The following is a 21034-nucleotide window of genomic DNA, read 5'->3' as shown; positions in this document are numbered from 1 at the left end:
TCTTTTAGGTGTGGAATGCTAGGTGTATGCGGCAGGGATCTCCGTGTACATGCAGATGTGGTGTACTGACTCTCAACAAACACGTTTACCTTTGCTTGCATTTCAGTGTACTACGTCGGCCACATAAAAAAGCAAACATTCCCAGCGCTAAAGAGGGTGAAAGGTCATGCAACACGCACAAGTCTACCTTTCCTAACATCTTTCACCTGGGTTAAAAAATTAAAAGCCCAGCATCTAAGATTCCATACTACCTCTTCACGCTTAAGCGTTCAGCTAACCATTGGTGGTATTAACTAAAAAGTCCCTGGAATGAGACCTCTGCAGGCACCGTCCTGTGAAACAAGCAGTTGCCTGCTCAGACTGATCCGCTCCCGACTTGAAGCCAAAAAGAGCCCGACTGGTCCCCTGATCTAAGACACCCACACCCCGCAAACCCGCCGGAGCACAAGCCATTCCCTTTGCCGTGTGCTTGAAAACCGCGGAGCCCAACTAAGAGGAGGAGCAGGGCCCTGGCCCGCTACAGCCGCGGGTCCTCGCAGCTCCCGCAGCCGCAGCCGATTCGGCGGGGGTGGGCAGCGGGCAGTGGCCGGCGGAGCGGTCTGCGCGGAGGCTCTGCGAACGTTGGGCGCCGGCACGCGACGGGCATCGGCTGCGCCTGCAAATCGCCACCCGGCCGGCAGGGGGCGCCGCGGACGGAGCCGGGCGTCCGGGAGGGGGCGCGCGAGGCCGCCGGGGGCCCGGCTTCGCCCGCCCCCGCCCCTCCCCCGCCGCCCTCCTCGCGCCGCGGCGGGCGAGCCCCCGGCGAGGGGAGGGGGTGGGGAGCGGCGGGCGCCCGAAACGGCCCTGGAGCTCGAAGCGCCGCGCGGGAGCGGCGCGAGCCCGAGGGGGCGGGGAGGCGGGCGGGCGTGCGCGCGCCGGGCGTGGGTGTGGGCGTGGGTAAGTAGAGCGGGCGCGGCGGGAGCGCGGGGCAGAGGGACGCTGGCTACCCTGGACAGCGCATCTTCGCCCGCCGGGGTCGCCGCGCCTCAGCGGATCATGGTGAGTGGGCGCCGCGCGCCGCCGCCGCCGCCTTTCTCCTTTCTCTCCTCGACCAACGCACTGGGCGGGAAGGGGCCGGGCGGACGGCGGCAGCGCGGGAGCTGCGGGTTCGACTGCTGGAACCCGTGGCGCTCGGTGGGCCTGGGGAGGGGGCGGTGAACGTTTGGGCGGGGGGCGGGCGCGCGGGCCGGGGCCGCGGGCTCGGGATCTTTGTCTGGGGGTCGCGGTCCCGCCCCGGCACCTCGAGGCGCCCGCTCGCGTCCAGCCTCCTGTTGCAAGCGCGCAGCCGGCCGGGCGCCCGGGATGCCCGACGAAACCGACCCCCGTTCCCGCGGCGGCCATTCCCGCTCGCCTCCCGCACCGTGCTTTCCTCCCCGGCCCGACCCCCGGCGGGGGGACGGCGTTTCCCTCGTGTGGTCCCGGCCCTGCCTCCGGAAATTCTGGGGGTGTTGTCTCTAACGGTTGAATCCATGCCTCCTCTCGTCCCCGCGCCGTGCCTGCAATCCCGGGGGTGTGTCTGCGTGCTTGCCCCGGCCTCCCTGGCTTTGCATCGTGGAATCGGGGAGGTTCCCATTTGTTTACGGAGATTGGGGGAGGTGGGCGGTCTGGTGTGTTCTTTGCGACGACGACTCTCCCAGTTTCCCGGGCCAGTACTCGGCTCTGAATTCACACCGCTTTTTGTTGCCCACGGGGCTCTGTCCTGGAGAGAGAGGGGTGCGTGTGTGTCCGTGGGTATCCCATGAACTGCCTGAGAGTTTTGGCAGAAGAACCTGGTTCTGTGACTACAAAAAGAGAAAGTGATATGGTTTCCATATGGTTCCTTCTCCACTATGAGGCTTGTTAAAGTATGCTAATCTCCTTTCTTTTTCCCACTCCAGCTGACACTGATCAGGCCCGGATTTTGCTCTCTCTCTCTCCACCCTCGCAGGCTCACACCATCTACCTGATTATAAGTGAAGTGAAGCCTTCTCCGCCTTCTCTGGCCACCCTGTCTAAAATTTCAGCCTTTCCTACCCCACCCACCACATTTCCTATCACCCTTCTTGCTTCATTTTTTTCCTTTATAGCATTATTTAACAGTCTCTTTTGTTTATCTTGTTTACTGAACGTGTTCCTCACTAGAATGTAAATATCAGCACAGAGGTTTTTTTCATTTTGTTCACTGCTAATATTTCTAGTACCTATAACAGTGCCTGGCACATAATATGTGCTTGATAAAGAGAAAATTAACCCCCAAACCCAGCGTACTAATGCTGATGTACAAATGGGAAGCAGCAGGGCAACTACAAGGATTACCTATCCCGTTGACAGTCCATAAGGATGAGAAGCTCAGGGAAGTTTGAGAAGAGGGATGCTCCTGGAAATGAGGGACTCTGGCCACTCTCAATGAGAAGAGTAGAGCTAGCCATCTCTTAATGCCTGGGTCTACCACTTCATTTCCTTGACATCTTTGCACTTGGATGGATAAAGCAGTTTTAGAGCTAACTGGATCCTTGGGGGCCTGAACCTTTGTTACAGATTATTATGAATTGTAATGAGTAAGAAACGTCCAAGGATATCACCATAATTGGAATGGAAGAGTCATGGGAATTAATCTCAGCCAAAATAAAGGGCTTGCTCTTGTTAACTCTACCCTGTACTGTTGTGATACTGCCCTTTCAGAAAAGCATTTTTCAGAAACTTTGGGTTTTCCGAGGAGGTATTTTTGTGCCTATGTCCACATAAAAGTCCTGTCACTTTAAAAAATGCTGGCAGTGGGAAGGTTTCTGGGGGTTAAATTCCAAAATAAGCTACTGGGTCCCTACAGAGAGATACTGCTTTGAATCCATGTCCACCGTGAATGTAGTTTCTCTCGATGTCTGCTAATTAGTCTTATTCCAAAGCTTATATTTTTTCCTTCAAATTCCCTTTTGCTTTCCCCTTTCTATAGTGTAGATGTTTAGCAATCCTTTGTTTTAAGCCTGGGGACATGTGTTTTTATAATCTGAGCCAAACTGCCTAGTAAAATTTACATGGGCAAGTTCCTGAAAATGATGTAATTTAGCTGTTACTCTTCATGTTTAGCAGTTCTGTGATAACCGCTGTCATGGCCAGATAGGTAGTAAAGATGAAAGACGGAAAGGAAGGAATGATACATTTGTCTTTAAAATTAAATCCAACCACCAAACATAAATGAAAAATAGCTCATTCTTTTGGTCCCAATTTATATTTGTAGGAGATTTTATGTTATTCCAGTCAAAATATCAAGCCATTTTTTCCCTGTCTGTTCCTCAAGGAATATATTTTTCAAGGAATATAAATCCTCTTTCAAAGCTATCCAGTTGGGTAAGCTTAATTCTTGTTCTTTCAACAAAAAGTTGCAACTTCATCCAGCTCCCTTAAAAATACTTTTTTCAAAATTGGCGTGTAACTGATCCCTTCAAAACATTTTAATCACAGTTTGGGAGGTTCAGGTGCTTTCATAGTCTGAAAGTGGGTTTTTAAAATTTAAGTAGCTCCGTATCATCAATTTGTTATATTCAGAAAACAGGGTCCTACTGTTGAGGGTTGTGCCCAGAATCCTCTCCCTTGGACAGTCTACCATCTAACCTGACCTTTTTGGATATTTAGGAGTAGATGTTGATAAGGGACAAGAGGTTACACCAGTAAGCTCTTATTTAAGCTCAACATGGTAAAAATATGCCAACATGAGTAGCTCAGCAAAATTCTGAAGTTACAAATTTATACATTTGTATTGTAATCGAATTAGGACATCTCTGGTATGTCTCTGACTCTTGACAGTGAACCATTCTAATAAATTGTTAGTTTAAATATAGCCATTTAAAATCTAACAATTGAACAGTTGCAGAGTATAAATTGTTCTGGAATTGATGATGTGGCAGTTTAGACCTTGAGATCTGGAGTGAGTCATGGATTTGAATCCCAATACCAAGATTTAACTTTGTGACCTTGGGCAGGTTAACTTCTTTAGTACTTAGTTTTTTTTTCTATAAAAGAAGACAATGATACCATTTCATAAAGCTGTTGGAAGGAACAAAGAAGATAATGCACTAACTGTGGGCAGTATAGTTCTTCGAGCATTCAGTGAATATTATCTTTTATAATGACGTGCGTTCTTTTTTCCAAATCAGGCTGTTTTCAGTTGAAAAAAATCTCAATAATGTCTGTGATTTACTCATGGATCTCATCCCCTTATGTGATCCTGAAATGTATCTAGTATTGCTCTGTATCAACACCGTCCAGTAGGAATATGCAAACTGTATATGTAATTTTAAATTTTCTAATAGTGGCATTAAGAAGTAAAAAGACAGGTGAAATTAATTTTAATAATAGATTTTAGTTAACCCAATTCATGCAAATATTATTTCAACATGTAAGCACTGTAAAAAAAAATTAGTACACATTTTTCCCCCATATGAAATCAACATCTTGTTATGTGTTTTATACTGACAGCACATTCGGTTCAGGTGAGTCACAATTTCAGGAGCTCAGTAGCCACCTGTGGGACAAAACAGGCCCAGATGACACATGTTCCAAATTTACCTTCTGTGTGCTGGGCCCTTCCCTCTAGTGAGAACCTCACTGCCACCTTAAACCTAGTGTTACCAAAAGTCAGCTACTCAGCTTTCAGACTGTCCTTTTGGCTGCTAGTAATTCCACCAGCTCTCAAGTCTACTGTGTCTGAAATCGGATTCTTACTTGCCTTTTTCTTTTATATTGTTCATTGTATATCTTCTCACATTTTGAGACTCTCTTTACATCTTCTCTCTTCTCCAGCCCCTTCTCCACTATTGTCTTTCTTACAATATCCTCCTTTGTGGCGTCTTAGTTTTTAACCTTTGTACTTGAAGCTCGTTATTTTTTCAAGGCCAGAGTCCTCATTGTCCTGTAGTCGCTTAAAGCTAGGGGCGCTCTGGTCCTGACATGTTTCCAAGGTCTCCTTCTTGCCTCCTCCCTGTGTGGCGCTTCCCTTCCTTCCTGCAACCCCCTCACCTCCCCTTGCCCCTGGAGAGAGGTCGCTCTCTGCCTCCCTGTCGTGGGGCTCCACATTCTCGCCATTCTCTCATAGCTCTTTCGTATGTTCATTTATAAATGCTTTCTATTTTATACCTTATTCTTGTGTTTCACACCTTTATCAAATATCCAAAGAAACAGAATTCCTTTAACTGAAAATCTGATATTGCAACGACCCACCCAAGGAAAGAAGCACAGATAAAGGAAGGGGAAAAATAAACCATGAGAAGGAAAAATGAAAGTATTCTTTGAGCTTTAACTATCTTTCAAGAAGTATCAATGGACCTGATTAATAATAATAATAGCAACGACAACCACAACTGTGGTAACACCTTACTCAGGGCTTGATAGGAAACAGAACAGCTTTCCTCTAGCCTGGTGAACAGAGGCAGGAAACAACAGCAAGGTGTTGGACCAAGAGTCAAGATACCTAGTTTCTTTCTAGTCCTAGCTTTTTTTTTTTTTACTGACTAGCTCTATTGCCTTAATCCCATCACTCTGAGACACTATTTACTCATCTGCAAAATGGGGTATTCTCCTTTCACAGGGTTATTTTGGCAGAATCAGTGGAGCCTTTACACTGGCTCTTCTCTCTGGCTGCCTGGCTAGATCTTTCTGCCAGAGAGTTGTATGGCTGTCTTCTTCTTTTTTTTTTTTTTTTTTAAGATTTTTATTTATTTATTTGACAGACAGAGATCACAAGTAGGCAGAGAGGCAGGCAGAGAGAGAGGAAGGGAAACAGGCTTCCCGCTGAGCAGAGAGCCCGATGCGGGGCTCGATCCCAGGACCCTGGGATCATGACCTGAGCTGAAGGCAGAGGCTTTAACCCACTGAGCCACCCAGGTGTCCCTGTATGGCTGTCTTCTTAATACGTTTTTTTTTTTCTTCTTTCGTAAGTGTTAAGAGAAAACGATCTTAGGATCAAAAAAAATTTGGGAAGCAGTAGTCAAGACAGGTTTCTTCTTTTCTTTTTCTTTCTTTTTTTTAAATGTTAGTTTCAGGAGTACAACAAACACAGTGATCCAATAAAATCTATACCTTATGCTATGCTCATTAGAAGTATAGCTATCATCTGTCCCCAGACAGTGCTATTACAATACGATACGAAACCCACTGTATTCCCAGGCTGTACCTTTCATCCCTGTGACTGCTTCATTCCTGAACTGGAGTCCCGCATCTCCTATTCCTCTTCATTCATTTTGTTTGTCCTCCAATCCCTCCTCCCCCTGGCAGTCACCAGTTCTCTGTATTTGAGTCTGTTTCTGCTTTTCTTTCTTCATCTGCTTTTTTTTTCTTTTTCTTTTTTTTTTTTTTTTAGGTTCCACGTATACATGAAATCCTGTAGTGTTTGTCTTTCTCTGTCAGACTTATTTAGCATCGTACTCTCTAGGTCTTTCCATGTTGTCATAAATGACAGGATCTCATTTTTTTTTTTACTAATATTCTATTGTGAGATATATATACAAATATATCACACATCTTACTTATCCATCATCTATCGATGGACACCTATTACTTCCATATCTTGGCTATTGGGAATAATGCTGCAATAAACATAGCGGTGCATATATCTTTTCTAATTAGTGTTTTCATTTCTTTTGGGTAAATACCCAGTAGTGGAGTTGCTGGGTCATATGGTGGCTCTATTTTTAATTTTTTGAGGCACCTCCTTACTGTTTTCCACAGTGGCTGCACCATTTTACGTTCCCACCAATGGTGCACGAGGGTTCCCTCTTCTCCACATCCTCGCCGACACCTGTTACTTTTCTTCTTTTGGATACTAGCCATTTTGGCAGGTGTAAGGTGGACTCTCAGTGTGGTTTTGATTTGTATTTCCCTGATGCTGAGCGATGTTGAGCAGATTTTCATGTGTCTATTGGCCAAAGATGTCTTAGTTGGAAACATTTCTATTCAGGTCCTGTACCCATTTTTTAATTGGATATTATTTGGGGTTTTTGGTGTTGAATTGTGTAAGTTACTTATATGTTTCAGAAATTAACCCTTCATCAGAGATATCATGTGCAAATACGTTCTTCCCCTCAGCAGATTGCCTTTTTGTTTTGTTGTTTCCTTCATTGTCCAGAAGCTTTTTATTTTGATGTAGTCCCTGTAGTGTATTTTTGCCTTTGTTTCCCTTGCCTGACGAGACAGATCTAGGAAACTGTTAATAAGGCTGATGTCCAAGAAATTTCTGCTTGTGTTTTCTTCTAGGATTTTTATGGTTTGGGGTCTTACATTTTAGGCCTTTAATCCATCTTGAGTTTCTTTTTGTGTATGGTGTGAGAAAGTTGGGCACCTTCCTTCTTTTGCATGTAGCTGTCCCGTTTTCCTAGCACCATTAACTGAAAAGACTGTCGTATCTTCATTGTATATTCTTGCCTCCTGTGTCATAGTTTGAATAACGTACATAAGCATCAGTTCATTTCTGGGCTCTCTATCCTGTTCCACTGATCTATGTGTCTGTTTTTGTGCCAGTACCATGCTGTTTCGATTTCTGTAGTTTTGTAGTGTATTTTGAAATCAGATTGTGATGCCTCCAGCTTTGTTTTTCTTTCTCAAGATTGCTTTGGCTGTGCAGGGTCTTCTGTGGTTCCATACCAATGTTAGGATGGTTTATTTTGAGATGTGTGAAAAGTGCTGTTGTATGTTGATCGTGATTGCACTGGATCTGTATATTGCTTTGGGTAGTATGGACATTTTAACAGTATTATTCCTCCAATCCATGAGCATGATGTATCTTTTCATTTGTTTATGGTGTCTTTAATTTCTTTTATCCGTGTTGTATAGTGTTCAGAGTCTAGGTCTTTCACTTCCTTGGTAAAGTTTATTCCTAGGTATTGGTGTAGTTACAACTGTCATTGTTTTCTTAATTTCTGTTTCTGCTTTGTTATTAGTATATAGAAATGCCCCAGATTTCTGTATATTCATTTTATATCTTGCAACCGTACTGAATGCTTTTATTCTAACAGTGATTTGGTGAAGTCTTTAGGGTTATCTGTAGTATCCTGTTACATCTGCAAATAGTGAGTTTTCTTTTTTCCCCTCCCCATTTTGATACCGTTTCTTTCTTTCATTGTGTGCTTGCTATGACTAGGACTTACAGTGCAGTGTTAAATCAAAGTGGTGAGAGTGGACATCCTTATCTTGTTCCCCATCTTAGAGGAAAAGCTTTCAGTTTTTCACCATGATGTTCATTCTGGTTTGTCATGTGTGGCCTTTATTATGTTGAGGTATGTTCCCTCTAAGCATACTTTGTTGAGCATTTTTCGTCACAAATGGATATTAAATTTTGTCAGATGCTTTTTTGCATCTATTGGTGTGATCATATGATTATTATCCTTTGTTTTGTTAATGTGGTGTATCACATTGACTGATATGTACATAGTGACCATTCTTGCTCCCCAGAATAAATCCCACTTGATCGTGGTGACACTTTTAATGTGTTGTTGGAATTGGTTTGCTAATATTTTATTGAGGATTTTTGCATCTGTGTTCATCAGGTATATTGGCCTATAGTTTCCTTTGTTTGTAGTTTGTGGTTTTGGTGTCAGAGTAATGTTGACCTCATAGAATGTATCTGGACATTTCCTTCCTCTTCTGTTTTTTGAAATAGTTTGAGAATTGATGTTAATTCTTGAAATGTGTCGTAGAATTCACCTGTGAATCCATCTGGTCCTGGGCTTTTATTTGTTGGAAGTTTTTTGATTACTGATTGAATTTTGTTGTTAGTTTCGTCTGGTTAGATTTTCTATTTCTTCTTGACTGACTTTTGGAGGATGGTACATTTCTAAGAATTTATCCATTTCTTCTAGGTTGTCCAGTTTGTTGACATATAATTTTTCTTAGTAACTTTTATATTCTTTTATATTTCTGTGGTGTTCGTTGTCACTTATCTTTCATTTCTGATGTTACTTATTTGGATCCTCTCTTTTTTTTCTTAATGAGTTTGGCTAAAGCTTTATCAATTTTGTTATCTTTTTGAAGAACTCGTTCTTGGTTTGTTTGTTTTTTTTTAATCTCTATTTCATATATTTCTGCTCCAGTCTTTATTATTTCCTTCTTCTGTTGATTTTTCTGCTTGGATGATCTACCCATTGTTGTAAGTGGGTGTTAAAGTTGCCTGCTGTTACTATATTACTGTCAATTTCTCCCTTCATATTTTTCAATATTTACTTTATGTATTCAAGTGCTCCATTGTTGGGTGTGTAGATATTCACAATTACTATATCCTCTTGTTATATTGATCCCTTTATCATTTCGTAATGCCATTTTTTTGTTCCAGTCTTTGTTTTATTTTTTAATTTTTATTTTTTTAAAGATTTTATTGATTTGAGAGAGCACACACATGCACACACACAGGGGGAGTGGGAGGGAGAAGTAGACTCCACACTGAGCAGGGAGCCCCAATGTGGGGCTCAGTCCCAGGACCCTGAGATCATGACCTGAGCTGAAGGCAGAGGCTTAACCAGCTGAGCCACCCAGGAGCTCCCCAGTCTTTGTTTTAAGGTCTGTTTTGTCTGATACAAGTATTGCTAGTTTGGCTTTTATTTTATTTTTGTCTCCCTTTGCATGAAATATTTTTTTCTGTCCCTTCACTTTCAATCTGTATGTGTCTTTAGATCTGAAGTGGGTCTCTTGTAGGTGGCGTATGTGCTATGTGACTTTTATTTTTAATTCAGTCATCCTGTATCTTTTGATCATTTAGTATTTATTTATTTATTTAACGTATAATGCATTATTTGTTTGGGGGGTACAGGTCTGTGATTCATCAGTCTTACACAATTCACAGCTTTCACCATAGCATATAACCTTCCCAGTGTGATTGAGCATTTTGACAATTTACATTTAAATTAATTATTGATAGGTATGTACTCACTGCAATTTTGTTAATTGTTTTCTAGGTTTGGTTTCTTTTTTTTTTTTTTTTTCCCCTTTGTAATTCTTCTCTGTTCCTTTTTTTCTTGTTCCCTTTCCTTATGGTTGATGACTTTCTTTTATGTTTGGCTTTCTTAATGTACTTATTATAGGTTTTTTTTTTTTGTGGTTTCCATGAGGTTCATACATAACATCTTAAATATTTAACAGTCTGTGTTAAGTTGATGGTCATTTACATTCACACACATTCTTAAAAAAAAAAAAATTTTTACTCCCCCCATCACATTTTGTATATTTGTTACTATAATTTATGTGTTTTTATTCTGAGGTCCCTTTAATCTTTATGATATAATTGGTTTTGCTACTTCTGTTCTGTAACATGCATAGTAGCTCTGTGATTGTTCTATCTTTACTGTGTGTTTGCTTTTACTCATGAAATTTTGTCTTCTCATAATTTTTCTAATTTTGAATATTTCATAATTTTCCTTCCAATTATGACTTTCTCTTTTTCACTTAATGAAGTCCCTTTAACATTTCCTATAGGGCCAGTTTAGTGGTGATGAACTCCTTTAACTTTTGTCTGTCTGGGGAAACGCTCTCCTTCTATTCTGAATGGTAATCTTGCTGCTGGGTAGATACGTTGTTGTTGTTTTTCCCTTTCAGGACTTTGAATATATTACGCCACTCCCTTCTGGCCTGCAAAGCTTCTGCTGAAGAATTAGCAGAAGGCCTTTTCCCTTCTTTTGTAATTAGTTGCTCCTCTCTTGCTGCTTTTAAGATTCTCTGTTTGTCTGTAATCGTTAACATTTTAGTTATTACGTATCATGATGTGGACTTCCTTGGTTCATCTTGTTCAGAGCTCTCTGTGCTTCTTAACCTAGGGGTCTGTTTCCTTCTCTAGGTTCGGGAAGTGTTCAGCTATTATTTCTTCAAATATAACTTCTGCCCCTTTCTTCTCCCTCTGGGACCCATATAGTACAATGTTCCTTGCCTTGTTGTTGTCCAAGAGATCCCTTAACCTGTCCTCCTTTCTCTTATTCTTTTTGCTTTTGGCTGTTCAGCTTGGGTGCTTTCCGTTATGCTCTCTTCCAGACTGCTGATCTGTTCTTCTGCATCTTCTAATCTATTGTTTTCTGCTAGTGTATTTTTCCTTTCAGTTACTGCTTTGTAGTTTCTTAACTACACCTAACTTAACAACTCTATTTAAAACTAAGACCTGCCCTGACATATTCACATATGCCTGGTCCCCTTAAACTGCTATATTTTTCATAGCACTTGGATTTGCTCATTTATGTAGCACTTGGTACCTTTTAATTATTATGTGATTTTTGTTTGTCCTTTCATGACATGTCCTTTCATGTCCCCTTTTGTTTGCAAGCTTCACGAGGACAGATTTTTGTTTGCCTTACTCGGGAAAGTATCTCAAGCATCTAGGCTAATGCCTAACCTATAGCAAATTCTAAACAGCTATTTGTTGATAAAACAAAGGCCAGTTTTGCTGGTTCCCAGTGCAGTGTTCTTTTCTCATCAATCCCATTTACCAACCATAAAGGATTAATTTGGAAATGCACATCTGCTTTGCAAACATATCCACAGCACAGTTCTTTTAAAGACCAGTATTTCTTAAGGCATTTATAATTATTTATCACAATTGAGTTTGGCATGTTTCAGTAACGTAGCTGTTTCATCCATGCACATATGCTTGTGTAACCTTTCAGTAAATGATGATGTATATGTATTCTTACAAGTTATATTTATATTTCCATAGTCATATTTGTGGAAGAGGTCAGGTTATTTCATTTCTAAGTAGTGAAACCTATAATTTTATTATGTTATTGAAATTAGTGAGTGCATATACATTTCCATAATTATATTTGTTTTTCATAATATAATTTGTAGATGGGGCCAGATTATGTTCTTATTTTTACATAGTGAAGTCTATAATAATATTAAATTCTCACTGAGATTAAAAATGAGTATTTTTTATAAGATTTTATTTATTTATTTGACAGAGAGAGAGATCACAAGTAGGCAGAGAGGCAGGCAGAGAGAGAGGGGGAAGCAGGCTCCCTGCTGAGCAGAGAGCTCGATGCGGGGCTCGATCCCAGGACCCTGAGACCAAGACCTGAGCCAAAGGTAGAGGCTTAACCACTGAGTCACCCAGGTGCCCCTAAAAATGAATCTTAATAGTAATACAAACAAAGCTATGATTTGTGAATTTACTGAATAATTATTTTGATTATTACATATGCATTGTCTTTTTTGGCTTTTCATTATCACTTAAATACACTACAAGTGTAATAATGTTATTTTGTATTAATCAGTTAATGTGTGTAAAAGTGCACTGGAAAACACATCTTTTTTGAAACCTTACAAAAACTTGAGAGAGGCAAGTCCTACACTAATATACCTACTGTACAGGTGAGAAAATTGAGTTTCAAAGAATAAATGATTTATCTAAGGTCACATACTAGAGGTAGCGAAACCAGGTATAAATCTTCTGATCCAAAAACATGTGGGTTTATCCATGAATCAGTGTAAATGTACTCTTCTCATATAAATGTGATGAAAGCTATAGTACTCTTCTCCATTATCCTAGATGAGAATGGACAATCAGAATGACTTCCCCATGTAGTTTCTTCTCTACAAATTATAAGAATAGATGGTTGAATAGATAGGTAAATATATATTTATATACATAATATCTGTATTTACATATTATATAGATTGTATTCTCCTATATAAACTAATAAATAAAATCTAAAGATGCATTTCAAATATATGGAAAATGGAGCAAGCAAGGAAAAATATGGGTTTTTTTATGCGTTTTTTTTGAGAGGGAGACTCTAAAGCAGGCTCCACACCCATCTAGTAGACAATTAAATAATAAATATGCAATATATGCAATTAAGTAAAGCAGTCACTGTTTTTCAATTGAGTAACTGTAGTATTAAGACATTGATCAGAGGAGCACCTTCGTTAAGCATCTGATTATTGGTTTTGGCTCAGGTCATGACCTCAGGGTTGTGAGACTGAGCCTTGCTTGGGGCTCTGTGCTTATGAGCAGTCCGAGAGTCTCTCCCTTTCCTTCTGCCCTCCCCCACTCAAATAAATGAATGAATAAATAAATCTTTTTAAAAAAATACATTGATGAGAGAGACCAGTGGTAGATTTGCACATAAACTTTTGTTTCATAATGACAGTTTGTCATTTGAGTTTACTTGTAATACTTAAAGATTTAAGTTACTGATTTTTTCATATTGCTAAACAGAATTTGGTTAATAGAATCTTTGAGTTTAACAGACATTATGACTAGTTGGGGACCCTTGTTTTGGCAGGGTCAAAAGTTTATCAACTGTTACACTGAGGTTAGATTAGTTAGAGTTAATTAGTTAGAGCCAGATTAAAAATTAACTCAAGCCTTTAAGAAGAAAACAGAAGGTGTCCATAATGCAAAAATAAAATTAGGACATTTTCAAAAATAAAATTAGGACATTTTCAGTTTTCCAGAAAAATTAGTTCTGATCACCTTATTTTCTTTGCCTCTGAGAGGTCTGTGCAGTGTTCTCTGACACGGTAGGAAGAAAGAGGGAGCTTATGCTTTACATTTTCTGCTCTCATTGCAGAGGCTTTCCTTAAATTGTTACAGGGAAGATTCATCCTCTTGGGCCAGCAGCTTCCTTGGTTTTTGGAAGTGCATACTGTGGGAGTGTGTTAATGTCAGTGATGCCGTTATGCTTAAACAGGGTGCTTTGGCTTATCAGAACGATACTCAGTTCTGATAACCTGATTGCCCTTAGATTGCCTTTAGATGCTGTTTCACATCCCTTTCTCCATAGGTTAGAGAATTGTTACTCCTTGGTGGTATTCAAGGTAAGCATTACGCCCTTTCCCTTGGTCTTTTCTGTACTCGGACTCTTAAAAAGAAATGGCATGTATCACAACTGACTTTGAGATTTAACTGCCTGAAGTCTGTTTCAGACTCACTAGTACAAAGCAGCCATACCAGTTGAGTGAGTACTCCTTCATCGTCAGGTTGTCAACATTTGAAAAAGTGATTTCTTGAACTACACACTCCTGGGTTCAATTTTCTGCTCCATTTATCTCCCCTCGAAGATGTGTAACTTCTTGCTTTATCTTTTTTTTTTTTTTTTAAGATTTTATTTATTTATCTGACAGAGAGAGATCACAAGTAGACAGAGAGGCAGGCAGAGACAGAGGGGGGAAGCAGGCTCCCTCCTGAGCAGAGAACTCGATGCGGGGCTCGATTCCAGGATCCTGGGATCATGACCTGAGCCGAAGGCTTTAACCCACTGAGCCACTCAGGCACTCCTTTATCTTTAAAACAATAACACCTGGTGAAGATTGGGTCACATAAGATAACCTGTATATAAGTTCCTCATAATAGACAATCTGGCTGATGGTGAACACTCAAAACTGGTGGCTGTCACCCAGAGAAACTTAATTCTATTCATCTTTATAAACCTAACAGTTTTTCTATGTCTGGAAGAGAGATTTTTTGTTTGTTTGTTTAACTTGATTAATGTACATTTACTTACATTTTTAAAATCTCCATGTTCCCGTGACTGGTTTTTAGTTTAACATTCAGGGCTTTTTCTGGAGAGACTGAAAAAGTAATAAAGATTTCATTCTCTGCTATTTAGTTCCTTTTCTTCAGGCTGCATGAGTTCTGTTAATTAGCAAAAAATGAAAAGCCAAGCTACGTGCTAGTTTCAAAACCGGTTTTCCTGCTGAATAGTTCTCACCTTTAGATGCATGCATGTTAGGAAACTGAATGTATTTTGAAAATTGTTTCAAGGATTTGAATCATAATTTTAGAAAATCCTTAGAGCTCCCCATAATCAGATTAAACCTTAGCTATTTGCCCAACTGCCTACATCAAATTGCCTGTGTCTTGAGCTTCTTAATACTGCTTAATCTAATGCCTTAACCCTTAACAATTTACCCTACAAAAAAACACATCTTCCACTCTCTGACTTTCCCACTGGATCGTCATTATTTCATTATTAAAACCTTAAATAGAGCAGTTAACGGATTCATATATTGTATTTGAAATCATGAGGAAAGAGAACGCATGTTATGTACATAGTTTGTTTTCCTACTTTCTTCCTGTCGGTTTGGAAGTAGTGAAAATTGATTACAAACGTTTAAGTGTGGGGGTAAAAACGAAATAAGTGGACAATATCGGTCTTACTTTGCATGACCTAGGAAGAGACAATGTTAGAAAAGACTAAGATTAGGTGGGAAAAGTGGGAGACGCGTCAGATGTGTTGAGGGCAGCGAGAGACCAGCCCGGCTGGTATGCAGCTGTTGCATGGAGGACTGGTCCCAGCAAGGCTAGAGGACTGCTTTGGACCAAACGGAATGAAGTCTCTGGGTTTCTGGTTCAAAGTCCGTGATGCCCTCCAGCATAAACGTCGTTCCTATCTGGTAGACTTATTGTGTCTTGTATGGCTTGATTCCCTATCAGTTCATTTTCAAGTAAAGTAGAACAATTGCAGCTTCATTTTGTGAACCCCTTTGGAGGAACTTGGGGTCAGCATCCCCAGTGGTGATAATCGGCATGTTCTGTGCTTGTACACTTTCCAATTTGCAGAACATTTTCACAGCATCCTCTCAGTTGATGTCATTGAGTAAGTTGCTTTTGTATTGTCTTTACTTAGTATTTGCCCCCTCACCCCACGTACTGCAGCAAAAGCTCTGTAAGGGCACAAACTTTGTCTTATTTACCCCTGTACTTTCAGCGCTAGGGTTGTGCCTGCTCGTAACAGACACTCAAAGAATGCTTGTCGGATCCCTGGACAGCGTGGAGAGTAGCTGTCCCTTGGCTGAGGAAACTGAGACTCAAACTGTTTTATCTGGAGTCCTACAGCTAGTAAATGGCGGACTGGGGATTCAAGCCCTTTTTATACCTGTGTCTTTTGCTTTCTACCCTGTTGCTTATTTCATTATACCAGTTGCCTTTCCCGATACTCATTGTGTTTTCAGCATGACTTGCAAAAACACAGACCACAAAAAGTGACAGGTTTGACCTTATCCAAATTAAAAATTGAGACTGTAAAAGACACCGCAGTCAGAGATTTTAAAAAACCAAGCAATGGGGGCACCTGGGTGGCTTATTTGGTTGAGTGTCTGACTCTTGATTTCAGCTCAGGTCATGACCTCAGGGCGGTGAGATCTAACTACACGTGGGGCTCTGTCAGCACGGAGTCTGCTTGAGATTCTCCCTCTGCCCTTCCCCTCCTACTACTCATGCTTATGGTAAATAAATAAATAAATAAAATCTTTTTAAAAAATCAAGTAGCAGACTAGGAGAAGGCATTTGCAGTCTATATTAACAATATAGATTGTTATATATACAAATGACTTTTATAAATCAATAAACAGAAGACAAGCAATTCTTAGAAGCACACATTAGAGTTATTAAATGGTAGCTCACTGGAGAGGAAACCTGCACAGCCAGGAAACTTTTAAAGACACACCCCACTGCAGTAGTAATAAGGAAATGCCAATTAAAACCATGCCGCAACCCTGAACCTGGCAAAATTTTAAAAGATGGACAGTAGCGAGTCCTGAAAGTTCATAAGAGCAATATGGTAGTTTTTACTAAAACCCGTATTCATCAAACAACATAGCAATTCCACAACTAGACCTATTTTCAGAGAAAGTCTCAGTTGTGGAAACAAGGAGATTTATATAAAGCAGCATTGTTTGTAATAGAAAAACTGGAAACAACCTCTGATTCCATCATAAGGAAATCGATAAATAACAATACAGAATATTCCCATGATGGAATATTACACAGCAGCTACAGTGAATGAACTAGATCTGCATGTGTCCTCATGAAGAGGTTGAGCTGCAGAAAGAGAAGTGATATATAACATATATAGCTTTACAATGTGTAAAACGGTACTGTTTTTGTTTGTGAATATCTGTACATAAATGCATAGAAATACAAGGACTGAAATCAAATTGATTACAATAGTTCTATCTGAGGAGGAAATGAGGGCCAGAAGATGATGGAGATTTGCAAAGGGAATGATGACTTCATCGGTTAGTTCCCAGTACCTAGTAGGTACATTTGATAAATATTTATTGAATTGAAAAGATGTGAAACAAATATGACACAATTTCAACACATGTGATACATTTATTTCATTACTCTCTACATTTTTTCCCAAGTTAAAAGTCAGCTTGGACTTGGCACCTGCACCATATTCTCAGGTCAGAGATCTGTTGAGTACAGCACAGTGGGACAGATGAGTCACAAGGCAGGAGGGCCTTTGGTTTTCTTAAACCCTAGTCCTTTCCTCTTGGCCGACTGAATCAACCTCAGGCCTTACAAAGTCAGACTCTAGCATCCATGCAGTTTTAGAGAACGAAAGGACTTCCTGTATAAGGGCATGTGTGTCATTGTCAGTGCCCATTAAAGGAATAAGGATATTTTCCCATGTGCAAAAAGAGCGAAGAGCCGAATACTGACAACTAAGTTGAATTCTTACCATGTCCCAGGTTCTAAGAACATTAACTGTCGTCACTCATCCCCACAGCAGCCCTGTGAGGGGGCAGTGCCAATTAATTCTTTTCTTCATATTCCAATTAATAAGTAGAAAAGAAAGGAAAAGAAAAAACCCATGACCCTTATTACTATTGGAGGCAACTTACTCTTCTGAGGGAGATACTTTGGACGGAAGTTATCCAGTCACCAGTCAGCCCATTTGTCTACACCTGCTTCTAGCTGATGATAATATCTAGGAAAGAACCTAGATGTCCATCAACAGATGAATGGATGAAGATGATGTGAGATATATATATGTGTGTGTGTGTGTGTGTGTGTGTGTGTAATAGTATGCAGCCATCAAAAAACAAAAATCTTGCCATTTGCAACGACATGGATGGAACTAGAGGGTATTACGCTAAGCAAAATAAGTCCCTCAGAGAAAGACAATTATCATATGATCTCACTGATTTGAGGAATTTGAGAGGAGGGCGGGTCGGGGTCATGGGGGGAAGGGAGGGGGGGAAAATGAAACAAGATGGGACAGGGGAGGGAGACAAACCATAAGAGACTCTCAATCTCAGGAAACAAACTGAGGGTTGCTGGGGGGTGGGGGTGTGGGGATAGGGTAGCTGGGTGATGGACATTGGGGAGGGTATGTGCTGTGGTGAGAGCCGTGAGTTGTGTAAGACTGTGGATTCACATACCTGTACCCCGAAGCAAATAATACATTGTATGTTAATTAAAAAAGTGGTCAGACTGAAGAGTCAATAAATAGTTGAATCAGTAGCTTATCAGGGCAGCCATGACAGCACCTATTTTAATCTATCATGGAGTTAAAATGCTACATTCAGTCTAAAGCAAAACCAAATCCTCAAAGAGGGAAAAGACATTCTATAACTAAAGCAATTTATACATTGTTATAAAGAAACTTTATGGTCCTCATTTGGTGGATGGAAGAGAAAAGAAAGCCATGTGTCTGTAGATTCTCCCCACCCCTCCGAAGAAGTCCAAATTAGGTCCATAAGGGGAAATGGTGTGGGAGGGAAAGTTTTTTTTCTAGGTACAAGCAAAAGGAAGTGGTTATATTGGTAGAAATAGGGCTTTCAGAGTGTGAGAGGTAATAGTTCTGCCACATTCTGAAAATGTTCACTTCTCTGAGATGCTGACAAACGAGAATAAATCCAAAGGAGAATGCTGAAGACTGTGAGGGTCTAGAGCTCGTGTCCTATATATGGACATGTGTCTAATACCTAATGTATTCAACTGATGCTTGAGGAAGGAGGGAAAGATCAGAGGACACAGTAGGGAAGAGATGGAGGGAAGGAAAGGAGGATGGGAGACATTGGGCCCACTGAGGCTGTAACCTTAGTTAGGAAAGGTGAGACATGGTGTGAAATGCCTATTGTCGATGTCTGAAGGGCTCTCAGGTGGAAGAGAAAACACCAGCTGTGTCTGATTTCAGAGGAAAGTAGGATTGATGGATAATAAAGAGTTTTAGCTCAAAATAAGGGTTTTCCAAAAAACATAACATTTTAAAAACAGAACGTGCTACTTTGCAGAGTGGTGAGAAGACTTTCTCTGGAGTATTTTGCAGTAAGGTGGGTGAATTTCTATCAGAATTACTGCAGAAAGTGATTATTTCTGGCTTCGGGTGCAAAGTTGAGTTAGATGTCTGTGATTCTCTGATACTGTGAGAGCCAGCAAGCTGCTCGTTGATTCATCTGAGGTTTAAAATATCATTCTGTATTTTTCCTTTCTATGTTTCTATTCATCAGAAGAAGTCTGGACTATGTAGGGCTGATTCTATGGCTTTATAGTGCTCTGTGATGGGAAAGGAGCTAATATTACTGTAGTATTTTAAAAGTTATTGTTCACAAAGCAAGTGTAAGTTTAAGAAATGGAGAAGAAATGACATAAAATTTTCAGATATTTTAGAAAGTTATTTTACCTAACGTTGTTAGATCTCCATGTAAGGAAGGACAGTTGCTCTTCAGAAGGATCGTTACCCTGCTGGATATAATACGAGTGTTTCATGCAGCTTTGTTAAAGTTCCTACGAAGAAACCAGGCTACAGTTTATAAACTGGCAGGAAATCTGGTATTTCTTCAATTTTTGTATGGGGGATACATACAAAGCTAGAGGCTCTTTTGTAGGAGTTAAGAGTGTGGCCACAGGTCAAATTTCATATTGTTAACTACGGATTGGGTTGGAATTACACATGGATAACAGGACAGAGGTATACTTATTGTACTGATTCTAAAATGAGGTAGGACACCTTGAAACATATCAGTGTTCCATGAATACTTGTCATAAAATCTCTGTTTCTAGGTAAATGCGCTCAACAGCAGCTGATTCAGTCATCAGAAGAAGGGAGGGTGGTTTTTTCCCTCCTGTATTATGTAAATGAGGTTCTAGATGACAGAACTTATTGGTGCCAGAGTCAAGATGAGAACCTGGGTTTCTTAATTCATATTCCAGTGCTTTCTGTCTCATTATAACAATTACTGGCTTTGTAGTGAAGCAGTTATGTTTACTAAGTGGCTAAATGTGTGGGCAGTTCCCTGTAAGAGATCCTGTGGAATTGGGAAAGCTCGTGTTTGTTAAATAGGATTTTTAATTAATATATATAACACTGATTTTTTTATCCTGCATTCCGGACACTGCTGAGTGCATGCAAGCTCTCCTTACAGGTTTGGCAGGAATAGGTTTTATTCTAAAAGATTTAAGTTAAAGTAACCATCGCTGTCATGACGTTAAATAGCTTTCTCTGTGAATACATTCAAGTGACTCCTGTGTTAGAGAATTCTAGAGACTGAAGGAGTAGTAAGGTAGAGTGAACAGTTGGGTGACAATCAGACTGCGCACTTCCGAGGGAAGAGCTGGAGGAAGAGCAAGTCAGTGTTGTAAGGTTTTCCTTGAAGCTGGAAGGAAACACTGTAAGATGGGTTTTTTTGTTTTGTTTTGTTTTTTTCCTTCTAATTGTTCCCGGCTGCTGTCTTCGGAAGTCTCTTGGACTTAAGACTGCTATGGACTTGAAGAAAGTACTGATAAACAGCTTCTATTTCCCACGGTTCCTAGTATGTCTAGTGAAACAAAGGAGGCTCTCTATTTAAGAATCAGGTCCTTGGTGGTTGTCCCAGATATCTGCATCATAACTCTTCATTCCCAAGTCCAGGATTAGTATAGGAGTTGGCTGTTCTTCCTGTTACAGCCAAGAAGGATCACCAAGGATTTCCTACCACATGCCACCCCACTATGTGGGTAGCCCAGCACAGCATTACCTAACCTTTATGCCTAGCTTGCCGCTGGCTGCTGGAGTCACTACATTTTCAGTCCTAGGGCTGTTTTAAAGCTATGCAAATGAGTCCGTTTGACTTTCTCCTTTTAAATAACAAAAACTTCATAATCCAACATCTTTAACTTTTCTAATATGTCTAAAGGCAACATACTTGTTTTCACAGTCAGGCTAGAAAAGTTTCCTTAAGTCTTTATTTCTCTGGCAACTAATTCTGGCTGTTATTTGAGAAAACGCTGGAAGCGATAATCAGCCAAATCACCAGGGGAGGTGGAAGCCAGGCTCTCATA

General features: G+C 40.5%; 1 protein-coding gene across 1 annotated transcript in view; it reads left to right on the top strand.

The window, feature by feature from the left end:
• Nucleotides 1–876: 876 nt before the first annotated feature.
• The window catches only part of ELOVL2 (ELOVL fatty acid elongase 2), a 63380-nt gene continuing 43222 nt past the window's right edge, over nt 877–21034 (top strand). The window contains exon 1 of the mRNA XM_080806543.1: nt 877–1038. Within this exon, the coding sequence (XP_080662669.1) occupies nt 1036–1038 (3 nt within the window). The 5' untranslated portion in view covers nt 877–1035. The remainder of the gene's footprint in view (nt 1039–21034) is intronic.

Source organism: Martes martes (assembly GCF_963455335.1).
Source record: "Martes martes genome assembly, chromosome: 6".
NCBI classification, from domain to species: domain Eukaryota; kingdom Metazoa; phylum Chordata; class Mammalia; order Carnivora; family Mustelidae; genus Martes; species Martes martes.
This window is presented reverse-complemented; position numbering and strand designations above follow the sequence as displayed.